The 27,982-nt window shown below is 60.2% G+C and overlaps 1 protein-coding gene across 1 annotated transcript; it reads right to left on the bottom strand.

The window, feature by feature from the left end:
• Positions 1 to 27,982, bottom strand: PKP1 (plakophilin 1). The gene is made up of 14 exons (XM_016211588.2): positions 27,781 to 27,982; positions 20,350 to 20,453; positions 10,002 to 10,393; positions 8,257 to 8,401; positions 7,588 to 7,795; positions 6,527 to 6,704; positions 5,106 to 5,220; positions 4,663 to 4,818; positions 4,082 to 4,258; positions 3,333 to 3,486; positions 2,888 to 3,074; positions 2,284 to 2,368; positions 1,783 to 1,889; positions 1 to 1,483 (listed from the first exon to the last, which is right to left on the bottom strand). The coding sequence occupies exons 1-13, from the start codon at positions 27,980 to 27,982 to the stop codon at positions 1,815 to 1,817; spliced, it is 2,178 nt and encodes a 725-aa protein (XP_016067074.1). The 3' UTR covers positions 1 to 1,483; positions 1,783 to 1,814.

Raw genomic sequence — 27,982 nt, 5'->3', positions numbered from 1 at the left:
TCTTGGGGGACATCCTGGTGGGACCAGGCTCACACGTGGGACCCAGGAGGGGGGTGAGCCAGGACCTTCTGTCAGGCCCACAGCACTGAGGACACCTGGCCCCGCGGCCGGTCATCCCAGGTCTGCCCCAGGTGTCCAGCCTCCGTTCAGAGAGGTGTCTCCGTGCTGACTGCTGGACTGGGGATGGTGCAGAGTGGGGGAGACTGAGGGGTGGAGAGGAGCGAGGGGTGCCTTCGCCTCTCCTAGAGAAAGGACACGGGCGGGCTTTGAATTCCCTCCTGACGCCCCGAGGCCAGCCAGTGTGTGGAGGCTGGGACAGGGACACCCGGGCACCTGCCTTCTGCTCTGTCCCCAGTACGTTGAGGCCTATTTACAGCAAGATTTCCCCAGGGGGTCCTGCCACGACCCATCTGAAATGCGCATGAGGCTGGGGTCTCGGGTATGGCTGGTGCCCTGGACAGGCCTCTTTCTGCCCCAGCCGAGCAGAGACAGGGCGGCTGGGGCTCAGGGGGAGGTGGGGACCTCTGGCTGGGACGTGGGCTTGTGGGCGGCCTAATAGGACAGTCCCTTTGCTGGTCTAGTTTTCCTTTTCTCCAAGTGCCCTGAACCCCAAACCCTCCCTCACTGGAGCCTCCCAGGCACCCAGCCCCAGCCTGTCTCCCTCCCCACAGGGAAGATGAAGACCCAGCGGCCATTCCCTGGACAGCCCTTTGGCTCTGGCATCATTTCACCTTTTCTCCTGCAACAGGTGCCTTACGATTAGTCAGGACACAGCCGAGGACACAGTGAGCCCCTCTCTCTGGCCCCCACTCCCCCAGGAGAGACCTCACTTAGCAAAACAGGCGTGGCTGTCCCCGCCTGTCTCCTAGGGCCCCCGCACCCTGCCTGGCCCAGCCCTGTGGCTCCGCGGGACGGTGGCATCGTCAGAAAAGCAGACTTTCCCGAGACCCACGAGCCTCGGAGCTCCGGCCAACCTCCCTCCCCGCAAAGCTGCCGCCAAAGGGGGAAGGTTCGCCCCTGGGAGATGGGCCCCGCGGGCCCCCGGGGCAGCTGCCACACAGCACACGCACTGGTTTAAGGGTAAGAAACACAGGGGGCCACCGTCCGTCAGCCTGCCTGGCATTCTGCGGTTCTCGGCCAAGCCCGTAGGCGCTCACGCACACACACGCGTGCACACACACACACACACACACGCACTTCCATTGTACACACATGCATATATATATGCCATTTCTCAGCAGAAGAAATATCGACATCAGAAAAAGCCCCCTTAACTCAAGAAAGGCCCCCCCCACCCTCCCCAACCCCCATCGCCTGCCAGTTCTCCCAACGGGGGTGAATAAAAGCATCTAAAAATATTTCCATTCTCCGCAGTTTTCAGGTTTGCTCTGAGTGCCTTTGAAGTCTTCCAAATACTGCGCAGGTGCACAGAACAACCCTCCAGCCAGGCCGAGGTCCCCTTCGCGGGGGCGCGTCCTCACTTCTGCAAAAGGGGGACACTCCGGTGAGCGAGGGTGGTGGCAGGTTCCCACGCCTGTGGTCCAGCCGCACCCATAGCTCCGCCCAGACCTCTGCCTGCAGCTGCTACCTGGATGCCACAAATCCCCGATGTCCCGTGGTGGGACGGCCCGTGGCACCCTGGCCACCCACAGCCCTGCGTTGCCAGACTGTAGGGTGCTCCTGTGTCCTGGGGAGCTCAGCCCTGGCCCCTCACCCTGGGACTGGCTGCAGCTGCAGGGCTCCTGGAAGCCCCCTCTCACCTGGGGGTGGGCTGAGTCTCACCTGCGAGCTGAGCCTGCTCCGGTGGCCTCCTCTTAGAACCGGGAGGTGAAGTTCCTGAGGCTGTTGGCCCCGGCTAAGCTTCCCAGCATGTTCCTGTCTAAACCTTGCTGCAGAGGGAGAGACAGAGACCGTTTGGATCCCGAGGTCGTGGTCTCCCTGCCCCCATCGCCTCTCCTGCCCCAGCAGGAGGCTCCCGGGTCTCTAAGACCCACCGTCCTCACGTCTTCCCCCAGCCCCTGCTCTGCCCGCTTCCTCATGTCACTACAGAGATGCTCCGACCCCCTGTCATTAAACAAGTGTCGCTTTGCCTCTCCTTTGTCTCCCTTCCCTCTGGGTCAAACTGCGGTCAAACTCCACCCCACCTGTGCTTCGCCCACCAGAGAGGCCCGCAGGTTCCCGGGCTTGGCCAGTAGTGACCTCAGAGGTCGCTGGAGACTTCTGGCCATCGGGTGCAGGGCTTCCCGGGGAGCCTGGCCAGCAGCGTGGGGTGTGGGCCCTCACCTGTCTGAGGATGCTCTGCAGCTCCTTGCTGGACCACATGTCAGACAGGAGGAGCCGAGCGGCTTCCGCAGCCTTGGGGGAGGCACTGGGCAGGGGGGAAATGCATTTGTGGGTGAACCTCGGGGAGAGGTGAGGACAGACCCTCCTCCTTTCCACCCTCACCTCTAGGCCTTGGAGACACAGGGGCCCCAGGGTGCACGAGACAGGAGCTGCCCTCGGCATCGGGCTGGTCACTCTACACAGTGGGCACAGCCCCACGCCCCTGCCACCTGGAGGTGCCCCAGGACTCCCCTTGGGGCCATGAGGGGGATGTGCCCTCCATTCTGGTCCCCCTGCCCCTGTCCTGGGAGGAGAGAGCCCCAGGGAGCAGAATTAAGCTCCCACACGGCTGGGTCTGCAGCTCCTGCCTCCTGCTGGCCCTTGGAGGACTCAGTGTTCCCTGGTGACCCCGGCGGAGAAGTGCGCTGTCCTGAGGCCGGCTGCTGGACACTGAGCTCCAGGGCGCCCTGGGCCTCTGGACTGACGCCCCCCAACCACCTGTGAGCACTGCCTGCTTGGCAGGGATGGGGCTCCGCCCTGGGGCCGGGGCACGGCTCCCGCCCACCTGCTCCGACACAGGTTGATGACATTGTTGATCATGCTGCTGGAGAAATACTGCTTGGCCATCTGGGGCTGGGAGGCTATCAGGTTCCTCACGGTGTAGCAGGCTGAGGACAGGATGTCCTCCGAGTTGCTGGTGTTGCCAGTATGGCTGGTGAGGAGCCGGGTCACCTCCGGGAACACCTGGTTCCCTGGGAGAGAAGGGAGGGGACGGCGGGGGTCAGAGGACGGAGGGAGAGAGGGGCTAAGGCTCCACGGGGGCTCGGGACCTGGGTGGGACCTCACACACCTGCCGCCCATCCCAGGTGACCTGCCCCTTTCTACCTCCAAGCTTCCCTCCTGAATGCTCACCCTGGGGAGCAGTGAAAGGGTGACCTTCTGGCAGCCCCTGGAAAGTGGGGGTCTGCCGAGTGCTACCTGGGGGCGGGTCTGGGCCATGGGGGGCTCACCCATCACTCTGTGCAGCGCCGGGTGGCGGGACATGTTGCTCAGCAGGGAGGCCCCGGACCGCACCACGTCCGAGTTGCCCGACTGCAGGAGGCGGGCGATCTGCGGCAGCCCCTTCTCCCTGAGCCCGATCAGCTGGCTCATGCCGTTGGACATCTGGACAGAAGGACCAAGTGAGTGAGGACCCACCTGTGGCTGCCCTGGCCCCACGGAGGAGAAGGGGGGACAGGTGACCCCAAAGAGAGACCTGGCCTTCTCCCTCCTTCACGTTGGCCGCACAAACACAGAGAGATGACCCTATGCCCGCCTGGTAGCCACAGGATACCAGGCAACTTGGCACCTCCCCTTCCCTGCCCCGGACCCAGCTCTCGGGCCAGCCTGCAGCCCAGAGGGTGCCCGGATTCAATGTCCAGGTGACAAGCGTGTCTGAGCTGCCCCCTGTGGCTCCACCCAGGCAGGAGCCAGTGAGGGGCCAGGAACCACGAGGCTAAGGGGGCACTTGGCACAGACTCCAACAGGAGCAGGCTCATCCCCCCTGTACCCCCGGGAGTTCCCAGAGGGTTAGGCCACAAGGGCCAGCCCCGGAGACTGGCATGTGGCAGACTCCATATCCCTGTCTGCAGAACAGAGCTCCGAGCCTGTGCGTGTCCAACGGGACACAGTGCAGGCTCAGGGGCAGCAGGGAGCAGCTTGCCCCACTGGAGCCAGGGCTGGGGTGGGGGGAGGTGCAGCGGGCGGGGCCCCTGCTCACCAGCCCCTTGCTGGCCGTGAGGTTCTGCAGGGCACCGGCGCAGGCCTCCAGGGTGGCATCCTTCCTGCTCTTGCCCATGAGGTTCAGGTAGGTTCGGATGGCGTCCGAGTGGTACAGCCAGCTGCTGCCCTTGGGGTTGGTCTCTTCCTCGGGGAGGGGGCAGTCGTAGTTGTTGTTCTGAGGACAAAGGGCCGGTGATCAGGCTGCCTCCAGAGGCACCAAACCTAAGCACCTACCCCCCCCCCCCATCTCAGGGCCGGGTTCCTGCCCGCGGGGACAGAGCAGGTGTCTGCCTTCACTGAAGCCACTGCAAAAAAGGGCGTGGGACCCGCCGTGGCGCTCGGGGCTGGTGCCCGAGGACAGAGAGCCTCTCGGTGTCCTGGGACGTGTGGCCAGACTCGGCCAAACCCGGCGGCTTTGGGTCTGAGCTCCTACTGTCCCGGCCCACGGGTCCCTCAGTCTGCAGGGACACCCTCTGCCCAGCCCCGGAGGGCAGCAGGCTCCGGGGCGGAGAGGACGGTGAGGCAGGGCCCGGGCCCGGGGGTGTGTGTGGGGGGGCGGGGAGCCCAGGCCCCGCTCACCATCATCTTGTTGCTCTTGTTGCTAAAGCAGCCAGTGGAGGACTTCTCGGTGTAGGTGTTGCGGGTGTTGTACTCCAGCTGGCGGTAGCGGGTGGGCACCTCGGCGTCCAGGCGGTAGGAGAGGTTGTGCAGGACACACATGCAGTTCTCCACGGACTGGGCACAGAGAGAGGGGTGTCGGAGCCGCCGCGGGAGCCGCCCCGGGCTCGGGCTCGGGCCCGGCAGCCAAGGTCCCTCAAGGACCCTTCCCGGAACCTGGGTTTGAATCGGTTCCCCTCACTCCCCGCCTGTGGGGTCTGGGCCCCTCAGCTGTAGGGGGTGTCCCATCTGGAGCAGAAAGGCAAGGTGCCCGCCGGGACCAGGCTGAACAGCCAGGGGACAGGGCCCGTCCTGAGGTCCCGCTGTCACTTCCAAAGGAGGCGGCCCCGGGGGCGCTCCCTCACCTTGTCGTCGCAGCGGCTGGCCGCCACGCAGTTCTGCACGTAGGCCATGAGGGAGTCGATGAGCCCCGCGTAGTTGCGCATGGTCTGGCGCCCGGCGTCCGCAGAGCTCAGGTTCCTGAGGGACAGAGGGAGAGTGTTGGGGGACCCGCGGGGGGGGGGGGGCAGGGACAGAGGGGAGGGCCCGGTGCAGGTGGAGGTTTGGTACCAGGTGCACAGGACGGGAGTGCAGAGGGAGAAAGGCCTGAGGGGTGAAGGAAAGGAAAAGGAAAGGAAAGGAAAAGCAGGTGCCAGCTCCGGCAGCCCCGGCAGAGGCTGGGTGGGTCTGGCGGGAACTCAGTTCTTTTCATTTTTCTATCCACCCACTTAGCCCACCAACAAAACTGTCATGAGTGTCAGTGGCTCCAGTGTGGCTCTGGGCCCCTGTGGGGCTGCAGCTCCTTCCTGCCCTGTCTCTTTCTGGGGGAGCTGAGGCGGTGCTGGACCTGGGACCGGAGAGGCCCCCTCGCCCAGGAAGCTGTGCTCTGCCCACAGTGGGCCCAGCGAGCTCAGTGGGCTCATGCCCAGCGGTGGGCTCATCCCCAGCAGCCTGGGCCCACCTGCCTGTAAAGCCAGTAGTTACCCTGGCTTTTCACCTCCCAGGCTCTGCTCCCCAGAGGCTGCAGCTGGAGGCCGACAGGGGCAGTGGCCCCAGCTGAGACACAGAGCCCCTGCCAACGGCACCTCGTTCTGCGAGGGCCCCCAGGGCTTGGGGAAAACAACCCCCTCGGAGCAGGGCTGACCCCGAAGGGATCCCCTCCACCCAGGCCCAGCACCCACTCCCAGCTCGTAAACCTGCCCTGAAAGGAGCACGCCCGGTCCCTCCTCCCAACGCCCCGAGGGGCTTCGCCGCACCCTGGAGAGGAACTCGGGACACTTTGGGCAAAGAAGAGCCAACTTCTCGCCAAGGAATGAATGTTGGGGAGGGTTTAGCCTCACAGCCTGGAAGTGACTTGTCAGCAGCCAGGTAGACTTTCGTCTAAAAGGAGGCTCTTCAAGGCAGCGCAGAAGCACATTTTTTCAGGGGTGGGAGCAGAAGAGAGAAACCAGTTTGGATGTTCAGGTCCAGGCGTTCCCACCCTTAGATTCGTGCCTACGTCTGCTGGGTCCCTCAGAGGAGGGGGTGGGTTTGGGTGCTGAGCACACAGTGCAATATACAGGGCTTGTAACAGAAACCCACAGCTGAAACCTGTATGACCCTATTAACCAGTGTCACCCCAGTAAATTTAATGAAATAAAAAGAAAGCAGGAAGTGGGGAACACGGCCGTGCCTCAGAGTCGGTCCCCGAGGGCCAGGCATGTTTCTGCTGCACCCTGGCTGAGTCTTAGCTGAGTCGGAGCTGCCTGGGGGAGGGTGTAGGGCCCCGAACACCCACTCCTCTCACCTCAGGCAGCCGGTGGCATTGAAGAAGACCTCAGGGTCCACCGTCTCCCGGGACATGTTGCTGTTCCCGTCGCACCAGCCGGAGAAGGGAATGATGACTCTGTCGGCTAGGACCGGCAGGGCGTCGGTGATGAGCTCCTCCTTCAGCTCGTCCGTGGAAGACAGGTTCCAGAGCAGCCCTGCGGGCGGGACAGTCGACGCGACTCACGCAGGCTCAGGAAGACACTGGGGACCGAGGGGCCACCCCAGCCTGCTCTGGCCAATGAGCCTATGGAACATCAACTTGCACCTAGACCTGGTCTATGACCTCTCCTGTCCCATTGTTTCATGAGCTTTCTTTGTAGGTCAAAATGATGCACATGGAAGGAAATCAAAAACCACTGCCCAGCCCGGCTGGTGTGGCTCAGTAGGTTGAGTGTCGACTCGCGAACCAAGAGGTCACTGGTTTGATTCCCGTTTCAGGCTCGATCCCCAGTAGGGGGCGTGCAAGAGGCAGCTCATTGACGTTCTCTCTCATCAATGTTTCTATCTCTCTCTCCCTCTCCCTTCCTCTCTCTCTAAAATAAATTTAAAAAATAACAACAAACAAAAACCCATTGATCCATGGTTTTCAATATGAATGATAATATTCAGAATCTCCTAGTGTTCTCTGTTTTCTATCTGAAAGTCACTCCAGAAATACTTATCACTGTTACTCTGCCCACGGTCTCAGATTCCCTGTCCAGTCGAGGGCTGTGTAGTGACTGCGTTTCTGAGACCTACCCTCAGCCCTTAGCATGTTTTTTGGACACAGAGTAGATGCTGCAGATCTGTCGGCCCCTGTCCCCTTCACCTACAAACCCTCAGGTCTGCTAAAGATGAATCCCATCTGGGCACTAGCCTGCCACCCCTTGCCCCCTGTGAGCAGGCACAATGCCCAGGGTCACCACCTGGACACCACGAGGAGCCTGGCCACAGCTGGTGCCACGGGTGCCCAGGGTATCAGCCTGCACCTGTGCTTGGCCCCGCCTGAGGGAGACCCACACAGCGGTCTTGCTCCCTCCCCCCGGCCGGGCTCCCTACCAGTCAGCTGTTTCTGGATCTCGGTGTTCCTGGTTGTCCTCAGGAGGCTGACGGCCTCACGGATCCCGCCCTGCCTCCGCGTCTCCAGCTTGTTGGTAGTGCTCCGGAAAACCAGGTTGCGCAGGGCCCCGGTCGCAGCCTGCTGCACGTTCTGGTTGGGGCTGCGGAGGAGGTCCACCAGCTTGCAGATGCCTCCCAGCTGATAGACCTGGGGGACAGGGGCACCACGTCGCCGGTCAAGGAGGTGGCTCTCCGACCACAAACCCTACTTTCAGTTCAGAAACATCCACGTCAACCCACATAAATGAGCGGTGTGGCCGAATGGTAATGGACCAGGCCGGGAGCCAAGACGGGCACTCAGACCCTGACTCCCCCACCTCCTAGCAGAAACGCGCAGTGGGCACTCCTCCCTGAGCCCCACCTTCCTCCTCAGGAGTACGGTGCTGAGGACCAGATAAGAAATGTCCGCTCAACCAGAGGGCTTTGCCCTGCACAGAAGGTCAAGATGCCTAGCTCTGATCTTGGGCAATGCCAAGCACACCGCTTGCCCCAGGCAGTTGGGCAGGGTGAGAAAGAGCCAACTACAAATGCCCCCACCCATCCCTAAGTGCAGGCTCAGGCTGCCCAGACCAATGGGGGGAGGGGGAGGGGGAGGGTGCAGCCAGGTACCTGTTGCTTGGCCGATTCGTCCTGGAAGCAGGTGTGCTGGATGTAATAGGCCCCGATGGCCTGGAACTTCTCATCCTGGGAGCTCAGGTACTGCACAGCCTTGGGGATGGTCAGCCCGCTGCACTCAATGTCCTCGCTGCAGATCCTGCGAGGAACGGCCATGAGGGTGGGTTAGGGGCCCTGGATTTGGAAGTCACCTTGGCACACCCGGCTGTCACAGCCTCATCTGCCCTCCAGAGGGCCAGAACAAGGAGCTCCAGGCCCACCTGGAGAACACCTCTGTGGAACAGCCCCTCCAGGGGAGGGACAAGGCTCACCCCATGGTGGACACTCGCTGAGATGAGGACCTGGTCGTGGGTTAATATTCAGGCAGGAAGGTACCTCTGCCCTATTCTCGAAGGAAGATCCCCACCTACTCTGCCATGTCTCATACCTGTGCTCAGTATTGGGTAATGGAAACGAATGGCCGTGAGCCTGTCCACCCATCTATCCATCTTCCCTCTTTCCCTCCATCCATTATCCATCTGTCATTCTTTTCTCCATCCATCCATCCATCCATCCATCCACCCAACTTCTCTCCAGCCATCCATTAATCTATCCATCTATCCAACCAACTCATTCATCCATCCATCCACCCATTATCCATCCATCATCCACCCAACTTCTCTCCAGCCATCCATTCATCTATCCATCTATCTGACCCATCCATCCATCCATCCATCCATCCATCCATCCATCCATCCATCCATCCTCTCTCCTTCCCTCCATTCCCAAGTCTAGCTAATTCTTCTTACACAAAAATTCTCACATCTATTCTTTCTTCCTGTCCTCAGGGTCATTCCTTCCTTCTGACCATGACCACGCTCATCGAGATTGCAGCGAGAGACCCCACACCTGGCTCTCTTCTCCAAGTTCCCTACTCAACATCTCACACCTGTTTACCAGCTCGGCAGTCCTGAAACCCTGTTCACAGTGTGGTTCCTATTAGCGGTTTCCCTGTGCGGCTGGGTCAAGGTCAAACCATTTAGACTGATATCCAAGGGCAATTGTTAGGTTGAACTGTATGAAATGGCTGACAGTCAACCTTTTTTTGAGCCACAAACCCAGCAATTTCTTATTTTAACCCAATATAGTCTGGCTCTGCTGTGCCTGACTCTGCAGGGTCGGCTCCAGCAAGGCTGTGGTCTTCACCACGCCCCTTCCCCATCAGGACACATCCCTAACCTCTTTCAGAAAACAGACTGTGATGCCTGAGATCAGAGGTTCTCAAACTCTGCGTGAATCACCACCCCTGCTGGGCTCCTGACGTCACTCAGGGCCGGCCCCTCCCCCAGGGCCCTGAGTCAGCAGGTCTGGGCCAGGACTCGGGAATTAGCATTTCTCACAAGTTCCCAGGGCTGCTGCTGTGGCTACTCCAGGAACACAGGTTGAGAACCACTGGCCTAGTTCACCTTTAATTAGCCTCCCTGTGCTCACGACCTGCGACCCTTCAAAGCCTACATACTCGGCACATTTGTTTTAGGGTCTGGGTTCTGTGTGTGGGCTCTTCATACTGGGAATTCCCCCCCCGGGGGGGGGGGAGGACGACAAGGAACTCCCCGGGGACAGAGGTTGAGTTGTTTGGCCATCTCCTCTCAGGATAGCCAGGCTGACTGGGGCCTCCTTCCAGATCAGGCCCTGCCCCTCCCCAGCTCGGCCCCGTCCAGGCCCCGGCCCCAGCCCCAGTCCAGCCCAGCAGCACTCACTTGGAGCTGGCCCTTGAGTGGCCAAAGGACATGTCCTTGTTGCAGGAGATGGGCGGAACATACACGGGGTCCTGCTTGGAGGTGCAGGAGGGAGGTCTCACGGGGCACTTCTTGACGGGCTTCTGCCCGCTGCAGGTGCTGTAGAAGCTGTACCGGCTCTGGGTAGTCTTGTGGCCCTTGCTGCCCAGGGTGCCCTTGCGCAGGGTGCCCCGCGGGTCGCAGTAGAGGTCGGGCTCACTGCGGCTGGCCTTGATCTTCTGCATGAAGCAGATATCACTGCCCGCGCCTGTGTTACAGGTGGCCCGGGGGTAGTGGCGGCCCCAGTTCTCCATCTGGCTGTAGGAACTGAAGCGTCGGTTGTCAGCTTCCCGCTTGAGGGTCCCGTTGTAGATCTGGCCAGAGAGGGGGAGAAGGGCTCAGCAGAGAACCCCCACCTCCCCCGGCCCCACAGCAATGCTCACGGAAACCCACAAGGCACCTGAGCCAGCATCTGATACATTATCTTTCAAACTAGAGGCTGTGACCCACTGTGGATGGTGAAATCAATTTAGCAGACTGTGGCCATCAATTTAAAGAACAGACTAGGGTAATACAAACGGGACTAGAAGATGTCACAGTGCCAGGCAGGGAGGGAAGATGTGCTGTGTTTGGATACCAGGCTGCCCTGTAAAACATTTCTCATTGTGGGCTGCAGATAAAAATGTGTGACCTCACGGATCTGGTCCCACGTGGGAGGGGAGCCCGAGGCCCTACAGTTGCTCACAGAGGGAGGGGCAATAGTGGGACCTGAGCCTGTGTCCCCCGGCCCTGGCTCTGCTGTCCTGTGCCATCCCCAGACACCAGAGGCTCCAGACGCAGTGGCCTTGCTTGGCCACTGTAAGCAGCAAGGGGGAATGTCTCCTGCCCCGGCCACCACCGTTTCCCACTGTTATTTCTCCGCTAATCTCCTCATCTTGGCTCCCCTCTGCCAGGGAAAGCAGCAGATTGGAATAGGCCCTCTAGGGGGTTCACCTCAAAGGCTACAGGGGAGAGCCTTCTGCTTCTGGGCTTCCTGTTACGGGGGCACCTGCACAGGAGGAGGCGGTGGGGCTGCTGGGGCCTCCTGGGCTCTGTCAGGCTCACTGGGCACAGGCTCAACCCAACGGGAAAATGTACAACAGTGAGGCGCTCCCAGGGCTGTTGGAGGCCACCTGGAACCCAGCCTCCCTGGGAAGAGCCAGCGGAGCCCCGGACGTGGTGGGAATGAGCTGGGACAGAGCTGTGCAGAGGACTTTCCCAGAGCACGGGGCCTGTGGTTCTGCCTGCGCTGACTTGTCCTGAGACCAGAGGATCAACACGGAGCCTGGGAAACATCTCCACACAGGTGCTGCCTTGGGCTCACCTCTGCAGCAACCCAGAGCCTGCCTGCTCCACCTGTGAGTGTGAGGAGTGTGAGTGTGTGAGTGTGGGTGTGAATGTGTGTGTTTATGTGTGTGTGTATGAATTTGTATGAGTGTGTGTGTGAATGTGTGTGAGTTTATGAGTGTGTGAGTGTGAATGTGTGTGTGTGAATGCGTGTGTGTGTTTATGTGTGTGAGTGTGACTGTATGACTTTGTATGAGTGTTTGTGTAGGTGTGTGTGAGTGTGTACAAGTCTGTGTGTGTGTGTTTATGAATATGTATGTGTGACTGTGAGTGTATGTGTGTGGGGGGTAGGTCAGGCAACTGGGTGATTCCCCTCCCCACCAGGTCTAGCCACCCAGGCTGGGGAGGGCCTGCCCTTGGCCAGGTCCCTGTTCCTCGCCGCAGGGAGAGCCTCCGAAAGCTGGAAATCAGCCGTGGGCCAAGCTCCCCCCCAGACACAGCAGCCACACTCAGAAGCCACGGACTTGGCAGTGGGGCGCCATCAATGCCACCCACGCACCCAGGCAGGCGCAGTTTCTTCCCCACACTGGGTCGAACCCACCTGCCCCGAGGGAGCTGGTGTGTGGGTGTCGGGAGGGTAGATGGGCAGGAACGAGCAGAAGGCAGGGGAGGGGGCAGTTTTGCCAGCATGCGGACAGAATGCACACCTTGCAGATAACACGCAAAATATGCAATTAGGCCCCACCCCCCCTCGCCTCCACTCTCTCAGGGAGGAAGGTGATGATGGCCCTTTGGAGGGAAAGCCGATGACGACTCCCAAACAGGACAGCCAGCTAAGCCTTAAATGGACATGCAACTGGAGCGCCTTGTTCTCAGCCGATGACACTCCCCGCCATCATGTGTCACCTGATGAGGCACCAGGCGCCTATCCTGGCCCAGATCCAGTGCCACTGAGATCCTGCTGATTGAGCCTCACAGAGGCTTTGGGGCTTTGCTCTCCCGGCTGGGGAAGGAGCAGGGACAGCCCTGCCCATGGGGAGTGGTGCTGGCTCTGCCCACCGGGGGCAGGCGGGGACACCCCTGTGGACTGCACTTCCCAGCCCCCATTAGGGACACTCCAGCGGCGTCACCCATTTCTGGAAACCCCACCCCAGCTCCCATGTCCCTGCCGCTGGTGGGTGGCATTGTCTGGTGGTGGATTAGCCCTCCCTGCACAAGTGGCCTGTGTCCTAGCTGAAGCCTGAGACGTTTCTCCTTTTGCTATCGGGCTGAAATGGTGGAGGCACCTTGGGGCTCCAGGCACCTCCCTCAGGCTCACTGGGCTGAGACATCAGCAGCAGAGGGTGGCTCTGTGATAAAGAACACAGGCTCTGGAGCCAGGCGCCCCTTGCCCAATGGGCAGCCTTGGGCATGTTACTTAAATCCAATGTGCCTCGGTTTCTCCATCTGTAAAGCTGGTGTAATAACTGTGCCCAGGAAAGGGGTCCACACTGGTGTCACCCCGTGGCCACAGAGAAGCCTCCATAGTTTCAGGAAAACAGAGGCACGCGGTCCACGGCGGGGCCAGGCCTCAGGGTGGAATGGCGTGGGCGCTGCTGGCACTCAGGGAGGACAATTCCTCACTGTGCAGGTACCTGGGCATTTTCAGGCCTGAGGCCCCGAAAGCCAGGAACGCCTCACGGTCGCAGTGACTAACAAGAGTGCCCCCTCCATTCCAAACAGTGGGACACACGTGAGGGGGAGCGTGGCATGCATGCACCTGTCCCCGGCAGGCAGGACAGCTGCTGCCGCGGTGCCGGGTCCCAGGCACCCCCGTATGCCGATAGCGATCAGCTGGCAGCGTCCTTGCTTTGACTACAAAGGACAGTGGAGCCCTACACAGGCCCCTTGTCTGGTTATCTCGAGCTTCCTTGGGAATCTCCAGCCTCGGGTGGGACGAGCCGCAGATCAAAACATTCCAAAGGCCAGAAACATGACTCTCTGGGAGCCGAGCCGACCACTCGGTCACAGGACAGACTGGGCTGGACAGCAGGGGGAGCCTGGGGGTGCACCCCCACCTGGGAGACCAGTGGGGCTCGTGGGGAAGCTGACACTCGGTGGGCCACGGAGGGGCTCTCCCTGGTGAGCTGGGCCCTGGGACTCCCCAGCCTTCTGCCCTTCTCCCGCCCTTCTAGGACCCGTGGGATTTTACAACCACCCCCTCCTGAGTGTTCCTCAGCCCAAAGCCTTCCTCTCTTCCTGTTCCTCTCAAGTCAGGAACCTCTCACAGGCCAAGCCCCTGGTTTTGTAGGCGAGGGGACAGTTTTGCACAGTAAAGCAGAACTGAGTTAGGGTGAGCTCCAGGGCCTCCCTCCCAGGACTGGATGCAGTCCCTCTCAGTCTGAGAGGCCCCCACTGTTGGAGCTGAGGCCACTGGACAGGGTCCACCGGGAAGGAGGTGGCTTCTTGCGTCCTTCCATCTGAGAACTTTTCCGATGCCTCCCTCCCACTCCTGTGCCCAGACCAAGCCTGGTTGTTGGTTCTCCACTGCCCAGACCCAGTGCCTTCTGGCCCCACCCAATCCGCAGGGCCTGGCGCCTGCCTGGTGGGGCCGGCACCTGGACCTTCCCCAGACAAAGCTTTCATTAGCCCTGGTCTGCTTGGGGCCTGCAGGACAAGACTCTCTCTGCTCTGGACATGGCACACACCCTGGCCAGCCCGTCCCAGTCCATTGTTCCTGCAGCCCCATGACCTCAACCCATTCCGGCCTCTCTGCTTCCGCTCCAACTGTCCCCCATCCTGGGGGCCTTTCCCCGCCCCTCCTCTCAGAGCCTGTCACCTCTGCAAAGTCTGCTCTGCACCCCCAGAGCCTTTCTCTGGGCATCTCCAGGCATCTCAGGGCATCTCCTGGTAGCTCTCACACCCAGCCACCTGTGGTCCTGGGCGCTCTCCCTTTGCTAGTGTTCACCTTCATTGCCCTACACTCTCCAGGCAGAGACCCTTCCCAATGCCCAGAGCAGGGCTGGGCTCACAGAGCTCAGGGTAAGGAAATCTGTGCTGAGGGTGGAGACTCTTCTGCTGATTGGCACCAGGTGCTCTCAGCCACCATGGGCACAGGGGAGCTTTTGTCGCTCAGTGACCTGCTGGGAAGCAGGGCATTCTCCTTGAGGTGAGCCAGTCGATGGGGAGCCCAGCATGGGACCAGACCATCTCATGTTCATGAGTCTTCCCTGTGCCCCTTCACCTGGGCGACAGCCCCTGGTTGGCCACGTCCAGAGAGCTCTCCTCCAGCCCTGGCTGACCAGCCAGAGCTGCCTGGTTCCTTGGGAGCCAGGTACGTGCTGGGCAGGCCGAGATGAAAAGACCGTCTGGGTCCCCAGCTATTAGTCCATGTGAAACCAAGCTTCTGCCAGCCAGGTGAGGCTGCCAAACCGGCTTTCCGGGGACACACCCTGCTCTACCCCGCCCGGCACACACCCAGCAAAGAGCCCGGCTGGGTCTCTCCAACGCCCTTCTCATGAGAGCACAGCACACACAGTGCCTTGGGCCTTGTGCCTCTCAGACCCATGGGGGGCTCTCCCGAGAGAGGCCCGGACCGAGAGCGGCCAGCGACAAGACTCACTGTCCTGCTGCTCCCACTCAGCGCCTGTGGACACAGCCCAGTGGACCTTCCTGGGATTTGGGTCAAGTCTGGGTGGAGCTGGACAGTCCCAGGATGGCAGGGGGACTTCGCATGTGGTTGGCAGCTCTGCTCTACTCTCCCCAGGGGCCTGGAGGGTACAGGTCCTCTCTCAGCAAGGGCTGCCCGGGACGGGGCGCTCGGGGCCCCAGGGCTGGGGAACTCTGGGCGGGCGCAGGGTGGCTGCTTGCTCAGCACTGTGAGGCAGTGTGGGAGCCACTGGGCCTGAGTCACCAAAGGTGGGACTTTGGCAGGGGGCGGGGGGGGGAGGGGTGCTGGTCCCTGTCTCCTCCTGAGCACCGCTCCCCTGTGGCCAGGTGCAGGGGTCCTGCCGCGGGTGGCCCTTCTTTCTTTCTCTTTGTGTAGAGCCTTGAGAATGGAGAAGCTCCACTGCTCGGAAGTCCTGGTGCCCGTTGGGCACAGAGGAGGTGCACATACACACATGCACATGCAGAGGCACACACGCACACACACTCCCGTGTGCCTACCTGCCTATGTGGGACACACAGCACTTGGCTGGGGTGACTCAGGGAGGGGAGGTCTTTGGAAGTCCCTTGAGCACATCCTAAGAACCTCAGTAGGTACAGCGCTTTACAGTTTGCAAAGAGCTCCCCCGTTCCCCACCTGGCTGGAGCCACACAGCACCCTGTCTCCCGCTGGCGGAAGTCCATCCTCTCTGTGTGTAAAGCCCGGAGAACTTGAGGCCGGGCCAAGGCCACGCAGCTAGGACGTGGCAGCCCCCGAACCAGGACTCAACCTCCAACCCCCCTCCTGCAGTCACTCGGCCACCAGTCTGGTGATGTGAACGAAGTCTGAGTGGCTAAGAGCCTCTGCAGGAAGCCCCCAGATTCTCTGGCTAGAGGCTGGTCCTGACTCCCAGGACCCCTCCCCAGGGATTATAGACAAGGGGTCCTAGGAGTCAGTCAGGAGGAGTGTGGCTGCTCAGCTGTCTGACACGACTCTACTGGCCAAAGATGAACCTGGTTCCAGGCCGGGGACAAAGCCCAGGAGCCGCCTCCATCGTTGTCTGTGCAAATGGGGGTAGAGGGGGCTTTCCTGAGCCCAAAGTTTCTTCTCACCCCAGCTGTCTCTCACCACCTCGCGCCCTCCCCCTCCCCGCCCCACTAGATATTTTTTCAGCTGAGTTAGCTTTTCCTCGGGGCCACGAGAAGGCTCCGCAGAGACACGCTGGGGCCCTGGGGGAAACAGCCTCTCCCTGTGAAGGGTGGGGACGGCACTCCCTCCCTCTGGAAGCAGCTGCACTGGTCTCCCTGGGCCCAGTGACACAGGAACAACTCCAGCCAGAAGACAGGCACCAGAGGACCCAGCAGGGTTTCGTGGGGATGTCCCTCCTCACATCGCCTGCTCCTGGCCTGGACACATCTGCTCTCACCTGGCAGGAGAGACACCTGAGGCACTCCTCTCCCCCGTTCCCCCCAAACCCACTGGGCCCTGTGCTCGGTTCCTCCTGGTCTGCCATGAGGCACCAGGTGGGCCCGCCCTTCTCCGTAGCATAATTTCCCGGCACATAAAGTTCGGCCAACAGTTCCTGCTCACCGGTGGGTCTCCCCGGCTGAAGGAGTGAGAAGGGGGCTAGAACAGGCCTGTGTGCATTCAAACTGCTGCTACTCAGGGGTTCTTAAATGGGGGGGCTGCAGGCTGGATCTCTCCCACGTGAGGGCCACTGAAGACGAGGGCTGGGGGTGCTGAGCTGCCCTGCAGGCTAACACTCCCCCGATACCCCAGAACCTAAGGGCTCACACCCAAACCTTCAGGACACTGGGGCCTGGGGCTGGGCTGAGGCCGGGCAAGGCTTGTGGGTCAGCTCCTTGCATTCAGCTGCAGCCCCAGGGCGGCAGGAGCTCCTCACCTGGAGTCAGACCACCCCAGGGACAGTCGCATATAGAGGGGGCTCATCCCAGGGGATACCCCAGACATAAGCATTTGCCGCAGTTTAAATACAGGGAGTGTCCTGGCTTCAGCAGGGAGTCTGTGAGAACATGCGAGAGCAGGCTGCTGCTTTCAGGAGTGTGGGGGGGACTGGGAGCAGCCCATTCCTGCCGGCTCCCTGACTTTTCTCTTTTGGGCACATTCTGTCCCTCGGCAAGTATGATTGCTGTCTCTTCTTGTTGGGGGAGAGCCTGGGGCACTGCTGGGACCCTATCTCCTGGGACTGGGTGGCAGTGAGTCACAGGCTGGCACAGGGACACAGAGTTGGCAAACACATCTATCGCTCCCTCCCAGAGCAGGAGCCAGTCCTGCTGGGGAGAAAGGAGCAGCCTGTGCCCCTCACTCCCCTGGACTCTGAGAGCAGGCAGAGGCCCAGCAGGCACTGCCTGAGGAACCCGGCTGGCACATCTGGAACGGGCATTCTGAGCTGAGGAGGGGGAGCCGGGAGGAGGTCGGTTGGGAGCTGTCAGGTAGTTGCTAGATGGGCCCAGATTTCTTTTCTGCAAAGCAAAGGAAGGGAGGCCTGCTGCTCTGTCTGTTGCCCTGTTGTGGGGGGTTAACTAGCAGCTGCTCAGCTGGCCCTGGAGCTGCTCAGGTAAGACCAGGGAGGAAGTGCAGGCCTGAAGCCAGAGGCACTCTGAGGGTCTCTAACAGGCCAGTCAGCCTCCCTGTAGCCTGAAGTCACCCAGCTTGGGTCCTTCCTTTGGGAGAGGAGTGTGTAGTGTGTGTGGGGGAGGGATCTTGTTTTTATCATAGGGAACGAATGGGAAGATACCCAGATCTAGGGTTGCCAGATATAGCAAATGAATATATAAAACATCCAGTTAAATTGGAATTTTAGAAAAACAACCAATAACTTTTTAGTATAAGTATGTCCCAAATACTGTACTTTCTCTGGAAACTACTCAGACCCCACTAGTGCTTACAGCTGAGTAATCCAGCCTGGGTCTAGGAAGAAAAAAATCACTCTGCGGGTCTCCTAAGGTGACACTGTGGATAACTTAATTATTTAAAAAAGAGAGAGAGTAGGAAGGTTCTGAGCAGATGGTGGCGTTGGCGTGCTGGTCCCCCCAGCAGCGGCCGTGCATCTGTCTCCCTGTCCACCTCTGTGCTCCTCTGACTGGCCTGCGGGCCACTGAGGGAGGCGGTCCCTTCACCTGTGCACACCTAGCTCTGGCTGGGGTCCCAAGGCTTCTCGGGACCAGCAGCAGGAGATGGTCCTGAAACCTGCTGATGAGACCTGCCGACAGCTGCGCCCTGCTCCCCAGGGCCCTGTTCCCCTCGGCCTCATCTTCTGCACCACACTGGTTTCAGCAGAGGGAAGGGGAGGGAATCACACCACCCTGTGCCTGTCCTACCATGCCGGGAAACCCCACAGGCAGGGGACCATCCCGGCCCCATCCTCTGTCACCTTTCCCCTTGCTCCCTTCTCCCTGGGTGCTGACCCCCTCTGGTTTAACCAGTCCTCATCTGACTGCAGGCCCGGCTCCAATATCTATTATTCCATTTCCTCCCCTTCACCCTCCCTCTGCCCAGGCCCCGTGTGTGCTCAGCTCCTTGCTGTTCCCAGAGAATCTCCTGAACTGAGAGGAGACAGGACGTGCCCCAGCAGCTGCCCCGACGTGAGTCATGTCTGAGGTCCTGCCAGCAAAGGAGGGGCGAGGAGGCAGGCCTTTGGGTGCGGGAAAGAGAAGGGATTTTCCCTGGTGGTCAGAAAACAGGTGGGGGTGGGGGGCAGTCGGGAGCACCAAGAGCTGCTGAGTTTGAGTCAATGCTCCCCCTGAGCCAGGCCTCGATGTTACAGTGATTAGTTACAAACTTTCATGTTACAGTCTTTCACGTTACAAACTTTATGTTTGTAACCCAGATAGTTACAATTCAGAGCTGATGCAACATTGTATCAAACTGGTAGCGAAGTGCTCACACAGGTTTCCCCACCCCCACGGCACAGATGAGAACCCTGGCACCCAGAGGTGCTCAGAGGTTTATGTAGAGTCACAGAGCAGGACCAACCTTCCTGTACCATTCCATCTGCATTGTCAGCAAGATGGCTCGTTCCTATTTCGGGTCCCACCCAGCGATCTGCCCTCCTGGGTCTCACCTACCCTCCCCCTGCAGGGGAGAGTCCCTGGCTCTGAGTCCGTCTAGTCACCACGCTGTGTTAAAGCCCTCGATTCACATCTGTGCCTGACCTGCCAGCTTATTGGTCTGTCACCTTATGTTGCGCCAAGGGTATCAATTGACATTAAGAATCAGAAAAAACAGAGGAAACTAAATTTTCAGCAATTCTGGTTAATTTTCTCTTCAGTCCCTAACCAATAACATGCAAAAAACACACAAGTCCTCCAGAATTAGCCCCAAAGAGAATCCAGGAAAGAAGGAATCATACTGATGACAAGAGGACACCTGGCTCATAAGCCACCAGTCGCCTCCCCTGCCCAGAACCCCAGCGATCAGGGTGGCATCTATGAGCAGTGCCGCTGGAACCCGGAGCCCTGCGGAGATGGTGCCTTCCTCCCCACCCACATGATGCTTCGAGGGCCCCCCAAAAGGATTTCCAATAACAGTACAGACTCATGTTGAAATTGGCAAAATCAATGAAAGATTGATAGAGTTGGGGGGCTGGGAGGGATCCTGGATGTCACACAGAAAAACAGTGGTGGGCCGGGATGAAAGAACCTAAAATCATCTCTATTCATGTTAATTTAAAATTTAAGTCTGATTAAAATAATTGTTTACACACGTTATATCATCCTGATAATGATCCCGTGAGGCAGACTTTGTTATATCCATTTTGCATGTGAGGGAATGAAGCCCAGAGGCCGAAGGATGTGGCTCAACACCCCATGCTCGGTTGGGTAGCAGAGCTGGACTTTGAAGCCAGGTGTGTCCCACCTGCAACCTCAGGCAATGGCCCCTCCAGCCCCATCCTCTTAGGCCAGAGTCACCACCATGGACATGCCTTCTTGGCCTTGGGGGAACTTCTAGAGCCCCCTCCTTGGTCATCAGCATATACTCAAGACAGAGGTCCCTTCAGGATTTTCCTAGGAACACCTAATTCAATCCACAAATGGACCTCAAGGATTCACGTCTGTGATGTGATCAAATCAGACATCGCAAAATGGACTTTAAAAAAAGAGATTTTCCTGCTGCTTCTTAAGAATTGTTCTCATGGGAGACATTCAGAAATATCCAACCAGCCCAAACAGGAGGCCCATTAAGAGCCACCTATGAAATACTGGCCACGCCAAGGGACCTGGTCAGAGTTGGGGTATCTCATCTCATTGAGCCCCCTCCCTGCACCACTCCTCTCAGCAACAGTGCGATTTTCTGCACCGCAGACCCCGAAACACCCGCAGACACTCCCAGCATCTCCAAGTGGCCGCAGCTCCTTACCGGGTAGCCCCACGAGCCGCTCCCCGCCTGGAACTTGGAGTAGTAGCTGCTGCGGTTGGCGGTCCCATAGTTGTAATTGTCGGCCAGGCCGTCATACATGGAACCTGAGGGCAAAGGCAGAGGGTTAGGACAGGGAGACTGTGCTCTCCACCCATCCTTCCTGCCGGGCAGGTGTCACTCCAAGTCAGGGCCGCCTCCCCTTCCCAGAAGACCGAGTCCGAGCTGAGGGAGGAGAGGCTGGGACCAAGTCTCCCCTCCTCTCCCCAATTCCAGTGCCAGGGCCGAGGGCAGGCCCCACGGACGCTGCAGGCACAGTCTTGGGCGAGCCCTTCCTGGGGACCCAGTGGCTCCCTGTGCTTGGCGTAGGTTGACACCCACATGTCAGGAGCTGGCCCGGGGGGCCTTGGAGCAACGCCGTTCCATTCCAGGGAATCACCACCCCGCGTCCCACAAGGATGAGCTTCCCGCTCCGGGAACACAGGCAGGAGATGGACATGCTGAGCCCAGAGCCTCGAGGTCAGGGCCACAGAGCCGCGGCGGCTGGTCCGAGTCCGCTTCGGGGCAGGGCTCTGCTTCCGACCTCAGCCTGGCCCCACTCGTGACGTGGGGCCCTCCCGCCCCTTCCTGCATCTCTGAGCTGCTCCAGCTGGTGTGTGTCGGGGGGTGGCCATCAGCCTCAAAGGCCCTGGGGAGGATTAGTCACTGTTTTCTGAGTGCTGGAGACCCACAAATGACAGGTTACAAGGGGGACAAAGTGTCATTAGGGCTATTAGCAGCCAAGTGGCTTTGCATCACCGAGCACAGCTGGATTGGGGCTCCTGGGGGGGGGGCGCCCCTCTCTTCCCCCCTTTACCAGATGGCAGGGGCGAGGTGTCTATGGTCCTCGGAACAGGGCTGACAGCGACAGGTCACACGCCGAGCCTGCCGTTTCTCCTCTGCCCCGACCACCAGTCTCACCCACATTTCAGAGCCAAGCTCAAGGCCCATCCCCTCCAGGAAGCCTTTTGTGACCAGCCCTGCCCAAGGCCGCCTCTGCCTCTTCTGGACACCGGCTGTCCGGCTGTCTGACCCAAGTCACATCCTGCCTGGTGTCCCCTTCCCAACGCTGGGACGTCTGCGGCCGGCACGTCCAGAGCAAGGCTGCCCCACGTGCCTGTTCGATGCTGGTCTCTGGGGCCCGTGGGAGTCTCCTGTGGGGGGTGCGCACCCCCTCTTCCTAAAGCGATGGTTAGGCTGCAGCCTCAGAGGCCCCGTCTAGGGGGAAGGATTTGCTGGTGGTCTCACCGGGTAAGTGAGCCCCTCCCCCACCTTTGGGGTAGAGGGTGGGGGGAAGGGTGGTAAGAGTAGGAGGAGCAGCCCTAGAAGGTGGCAGGTGTCCCCGCCAGGTGCCACCTCCTCTGTGCAATGCCCCATGGCCCCCTCAGAGCTCCGAGGCCAGAGCACTGCCCCTGGTCCCCATGCCCCAGTCACAGAAGATCAACTGATCATTAGCACCATCGGCTTTGGCTCTGAGAGCCTGGAGGTGTTCAAATTGGCTGAGCTCTGGCATTTGGGCAAGTCATGTGCTCTCTCTGGGCCTCAGCTTCCTCTTCTGTAAAAAGAAGGGGTTGGTTGCTATGCACCCCAAAGGCCCCACACAGCCCCAGGTTCCGTGGTTGGGTGATTGCAGTGACAGGTGACCAATGGCTTTCAGGGATGCCAGGGTCAGGGTTGACCTCTCCAGGGTCGGGGTTCGTTACAAGGAAGGGGTGCCAACACCAAAGCAACCATTGCCTCCCTGGCCTCTAACTTGGGCTCTCCAGGCCCAGCCCATCCCTGACGCCCACGGGGATGTCCCTCGGAGCCCCTGACTTGCTCTGAGCTCTTTGCTGAGTGCAGGCAGCTTGTTGCCCCCTTTCTCCAGAAGCTGCCCCATGGGAAAGGTGGCCTTTGTCAGGAGGGGACAGAGGCAGTGTGGAGGCCTCAGAACCCCCAGGAAGGGGCTTCAGCCATGCACAGGGCCCAGTTCCATCCCTTTCCCTCCATCCAGCGCACCTCTGACATCCTCCCAGGGCTTGGCAGGCCCAGGTTCATTTGGCTCTTGCCCACGAACAGGGAATTCTCACCAAAGGGCAGACGTGGGTCAGCCAGCTGCTCTCAGTGGAAAATCTGGGGTGGTGACAGACAGTCCTCAGAGCCGGAGGAGGCCTCCCGCTAGGAGAGCAGGCTCCCACGGCCTCCGCCCCTTCCAGACAGAATCTGTCAACGGTAACGTCACTCAGCCCTCGGTCATCCAGGGAGCATCTCCTCCCTCCACGCCTTCACCTGCCGCTTCCTTCTCTCACCTTCTCCATGGCTGGTGGGGAGTTGTCTGCCACGGAGGTGGGGCTGGGAGTGGGGGCAACACGGCCACCTCTGGAATGCCAGTCCCTGTGTCCTAGTGGTGACTTCGGTGGTGAGAGGTGTGGGTGTGTAACTATCACTTCCAATTGGGCCAAGGCCTCCGAGCCCTTCCTGGGAGCTCCTGAAGGCACCCTCTAAGTTCCATGTGAACTTGGGGGTTAGACCACCTGACTCCCACCTTAAGCTGCTTTGCTTGGCTTCCTTATGACAACAAGGCTGCCATCACACCAGCCAGCACTGCTCCTCTGGCAGAAAGAAGGGAGCTGTACATAGGCCCAACGCTGTGAGGGAAGGGAGGGGTCTAGAGACGTTACACACCTGAGCTTACACCTTGCCGTGTGCCTCGAAACTGAACGGTGCAGGTGGGAGGTGAGCTCTGTTTGGAAGAGAGCTGCTCCTACAACGCAAGCGACTTTTCCCTCTCCTGAGCCACGGTCCCTGAACTCTCCTCAGCTAGGCCTCCTCCTGCTGGGCCAGATAAGCCAGGACGAGCAGCCGAGCACAGCTCTAGAGCCGAGGTCACCTCCTTGAGGGGGATACCTGGCCCAGGAGTGGTCAGAGGAATCACCCCCACCCTCCCAGGTGACCATCTGCATCCCACTGTCTCCCCAGAAAGGCAAAGGATGGCGTGTCACAGGGAAGTTGGCTGCCCGCCTGGCCTGTGCACCATCCCCAGGAGGCCTCTGGCCCCCTCCAGAGAACCCCTGGGTCCAACAGCAAGTGTCTTGGGGGGGGGGTGCACTGCCTTCCTAATACACGGGTGATACTGGCTGCTCCGCCCACATCGCTCCTGTCACTCTCATCAGTGCTCTGGTCCCAGCCACCTCAGGAACCTGCCCCTTGGTCGGCCCCACCCTTCATCCTGCTTCCCTCCGACACCCCTCATGTCGTGGGAGCAGCCCGAGCTTTCCCACCTACAGAAGCTGGGACATGCAGATGGCTCCTTTGTTAGGACACAGGGAGTCCTTTCTTTCTCCGGTGGGGAAAGGGGAACCTTTGCAGAGATGACTCATCCCTTCACCTCCAAGTTTTCAAATACGTCCCACCTGCCCCACCTGAAACATCTCTCTTCTCAGCCAAACCCTCCCCCTGCATTTGAAACCTTGCACAAAACCAGCCTCTCCCAGAGGTGACCCCACCCAGCGCTGGGTACCCCGGACCCTGCGGCAGGATCTCATCAGCACTGTGCCCCCTGCCCGCCTGTTTGAGTGCTCCTTGGAGCATGGCTCCTGTGCATGCCGTGTGCACGGCGTGGGCACATGTGTGTGCATGCGGGTGTGCTGTGCCTGCAGAGAACGTCATACGAGGACATCTAACATCCTTCCACTTTTTGTTGTTGCTAATCCTTACCTGGGGATATTTTTTCCATTGCTTTTCAGAGAGAGTAGAAGGGGGGGGGAGAGACAGAGGAAGAGGGAAACATCCATGTGAGAGGGACACATCCATTGGTTGCCTCCCCCCCACACACTGTCTGGGGGTGGGAAGTGAACCTGAAACCAAGGTCTGGGCCTTTGCCTGGAATGGAACCCAAGACCCTTCGGTGTGCAGGCCGACGCTCTAACCACTGAGCCACACCGGCCAGGGCCATCCACTTGTTTTGTTCAAACATTGCATGCCTCTGGGTGTGGTACCCATCCTGGGAGCAGTTCCCAGGTTTTTAGCCTGGAATGATTGGCTTGTGGATATTCACAGTTTTGTGTGTGTGAAGGGAATTTTTTTTTTTTTTTTTTAAATCTCTGCCCATGAGCCGAGCCCAGGGGCTGGATCTGGGGAACGGCATTTGCTCTGAAACAGCCTGGAGTAGCCAGCATTTTTGCATGTGTTGTGACAGGCCAGCGGAAATTCTGCTTCAAGCCTCAACGTCAAGCCAAGGTACATTGTAAAAAAACAAAAATTGGTTCATTTGAAGTTTAATTAGTGGTTCGCTGCTGGAACAAGCTAAGGCACAAATACCTTCTACCATCCCCCGTCTCAGCTTTGGTCCCAAAAACACAACCGCAGACCTGATGTCTGTTCATGGTCTACAGTCCAGGAAGGATGGCTTTCAAGAGAGAAAGTTGAGCAGACCCTCACCCAGGCCGAGACACAGATATGCACGTGCTAAGGAGGCCTTGCCACAAGGCCCCTTACCTGTGCTGGGTCCCTCCCCTGCGCTGGGTCCCTCCCCTGTGTGTGGTCCCTCCCCTGTGCTCATGGGGACAGCACAAGCCTGCCCCCAAGAGACCTCAAGTACCTCTGCTCTGTGATGGACAGGGGGACAGGCACTGCCCCCACCCACTGTCATCCACCCCACCGACCAGGGAGAAATACAGGTTTGGCTTTTTGCGATGGAATTGATGCTTCCGAGGGGGGAGAAGGGAGACCAAGGCTGACAGTAAAAACCACAGCTGTTTAACAGCAGGAGACGAACCTGGGAAATGGTGCCGCCCGCGTTGGGGTTTCCCCCGACTGAGCCAGGAGAGGAATAGAGTAGATTCTGTCCAACTTTGTGAGGGTTGGGGGCTGGGTCACTGAGATCTGGGTTAAGCTTTAAGAAGAGAGTCCAGCGAAGCCACAAAGACCGCAAGTGTGGACAAGTGTCTCCTCCCCCCCCAACCCCCACAGGGACTGCTCAGTGGATTACCAGAGATCCGCCTGGGCAGCCACATGCCCTGCAACCCACCCAGGCTGAGATGACACCCTATGCACAGAGGGACCCTCCAGAAACACAGGGGCCAGCTCAGGGGACCAGCCATATGGGCAGGCAGGCTCAGAGCGGCCCCTTCCGTGGGGTCTCCAGGCCGAGAGACTCTCTTTCCCCCCAGAGTTGCCTGGCCAGGGTGAGGGATCTGTCTCGAGGGCGTGTTTCTGGGAGGACCCGGGCAGGGACAGGCACTCAGGCCCAGGATCCTTCCTCAGAGCTCTTGCTCCGGCCCCGGCTGCTCAGTCCCGCTCCACGGACAAGACAGAAGAGAACCTGTGGGTTCCCCTGACTATCCCTCATGGGGTACGAGGAGGGGGTGAGGCCAGCCTTCTCCAGGGCCGAGTAATTCACTAGAAGGTCCCTGGATGGGCCTCAGGGGCCAGAGAGAATCAAAGACTCCGAGGGACCTGCTCTTCCTTCGTGGATGAGATGGAAGCGGGACTCAAGTCTGTCCAGCAGGGCAGGGGAAACGGCCTGGGGTCTGGCCCTTCCACAACCACCAAGCCCCCCTCCCAGGAACCAGAGGGGGTGCATGGGATGCAAAGGAGCTGGAGAAAGAGGGAGAGAAGTGAGTGGCCTTGGAGGAGCAGGGAAGCTTGGGCGGCCCTGAGGAGGGGGACTGGGAGCTGATGAAACAAGCTCGATAAACCAGACGCACCAGCTCCCGGTGACCTCACTGCCTCTCCCAGCTCTGATGCCGCCGGGGGACTGGGCCCTGTGGGAACCTCGCCACAGCCGAGGTTCGTGGGCACACCTGCAGGGTCAGGCCCTGGAGAGCCCCGTGTCTGGAGGGGTACCCATGAGCCGCCAGCCGGTGCCCCCATAGGTGGGGAGAAGAGGTGCCTGGGGCACTGGGGCTGGCGTGAGGTTTTTCCGGAGCTGTGAGCCCGGAGTTCAGGCCAGAGGTGGAGTGGGAAGGGGACAGGTGAGTCTCGTCAGAACAGAGTAGATTGGCTGCAGCTGGGGCTGGGCTGAGGCCAGAAATGGGGCCCTTTGTTATCCCAAACCCATTCCAGAAAAGGCTAGTAGGCAGCTACCAAGGCACCAAATTAAGGAGGCAAAGGCTCTGGAGGCTGCGTGACCTCAGGGAGGTCAGCAGGAGAGGCGCAGGGGTCTAGCCCAGAGCTGAGGGAACTCGGGGTCTGGGGTGCTGGGAGGTCTCAGCCCGCCAGGAGCCACTCAGGGACAGGACAGGGAGAGAGAGGACAAGAGCCAGAGGTGGGGGTGACCGGGGGTGCGTGTGTGGTGGGAGGGGGGAGGGGCAGGGCTCTGCCCCTTCCTTTCCCGCCCCCTGCATCCCCCACCCCCTCTCTCTCTCAGGTCTGACCCCCTCACCCACGAATCCTGGCTTGAAGTCTTCCGTCCTTATTAGCATTTTACTAAATTTAACTAAAGAAACCAATGGTCCACGAGTTTGTCATTCTGACCGCTAATGTTTCTGTATTAAAAACATTTGGTCTAAAAATTCTCCACCAGTGCCCATCAGAGACTGCGTCTCCCTCCCTGAGTTCCAGGGGTCCCTATGCTCCTCCCTCACCCAGTCAGGGCACTTTGTGGGGGGAGGGGGGCCTGCCTGGTCAGGCGAGCACCCAGGTTGGACAAGTGCCCCCACGAAGCAGCAGCCAGGGCCTCGGGGAACCCCCAACAAGCCAACTCCAGTCCCTGCTCTTCCCCGAAGACACTGTTCCCAGCTGAGCCGAGTGCAGCGGGGAGAGTCCTGGGAAAGGGAGCTTCTCCTTGGCTGCCAGGGAAAGAAGGCGTCCCCAGACCCCCTTCCGGTCCCCAGGGAGCCACCAGCCCTGGGGTGGCCTTTCCCAGGAGCTGAAGTCCTGAGGGGCAACAAGGGCTTGTCCCACTCCCAGCGCATCTCCTGTCCCCCACTCGCGTCTGGTGACACCCTCGGGGCCTGGCAGCCACGCATTGCCCCACCTGGACTGCATCCCGCCTGCCTGGGCCCTGGCTGCTGGAGGCGCAGGAGCGCGACGCCCAGAAAGACGGGCCGGGTGAAGGCGAGCCTGGGGGCTGCGGCCCCTAGGGGAGCTGAGGCGGGAAAGGAGCAGAATTGGGGACAGAAAGCCATCGGGGCCCGGGGCTCAGAGAACGGCGAACGGCGCGTGGAGAGAGCTCCTGGCAGCGCCCCGGAGCCGCCTCGGCGCCCACTGGCGCGCGCGCTGACCCCCGGAGCCCGCCCGCTGGTGGGGACCGCTGCTCCAGCCTGGGGGTTCCAGCTTCGCACCCCTTGGAGCTCAGGCCTCAGCCACAGTCCTGGGCCGCGCCCCCGCCACCCGGTTCGTGCGCGCCCCGCGGCCTCCGACCGGGGTGCCCGCGTCCTCGGAGCGGGCCCACGCGCGCGCGGGAGCCTTTACCTCGGTTGGAGTGGGTCAGGGTGGACGACTGGGAAGACTTGGACTTCTGCCGCTTGACAGTCATCATCACCTGCTCCTGCACGCGTTGCTTGCCCGACGTGCCCGTCTTCATTTTCTGGTCCGAGGGCAGAGCCAGCGTCGAGTTGTCCTGGTTCTGGAAACACTCGTAGGCCAGCGCGGTCTTGAGCGGCGAGTGGTTCAT

Source organism: Miniopterus natalensis, chromosome 21 (assembly GCF_054644295.1).
Source record: "Miniopterus natalensis isolate mMinNat1 chromosome 21, mMinNat1.hap1, whole genome shotgun sequence".
NCBI lineage: Eukaryota > Metazoa > Chordata > Mammalia > Chiroptera > Miniopteridae > Miniopterus > Miniopterus natalensis.
This window is presented reverse-complemented; position numbering and strand designations above follow the sequence as displayed.

Excerpts from the sequence above, each read along its gene's own strand:
- PKP1 (XM_016211588.2), bottom strand. The coding sequence starts at position 27,982 with ATGAACCACTCGCCGCTCAAGACCGCGCTGGCCTACGAGTGTTTCCAG. Across the intron at positions 20,454-27,780 it reads CCTGACCCACTCCAACCGAG|GTTCCATGTATGACGGCCTG; the intron begins GTAAAGGCTCCC and ends CTTTGCCCTCAG. Across the intron at positions 3,075-3,332 it reads GGCGCTGCACAGAGTGATGG|GGAACCAGGTGTTCCCGGAG; the intron begins GTGAGCCCCCCA and ends CTTCTCTCCCAG.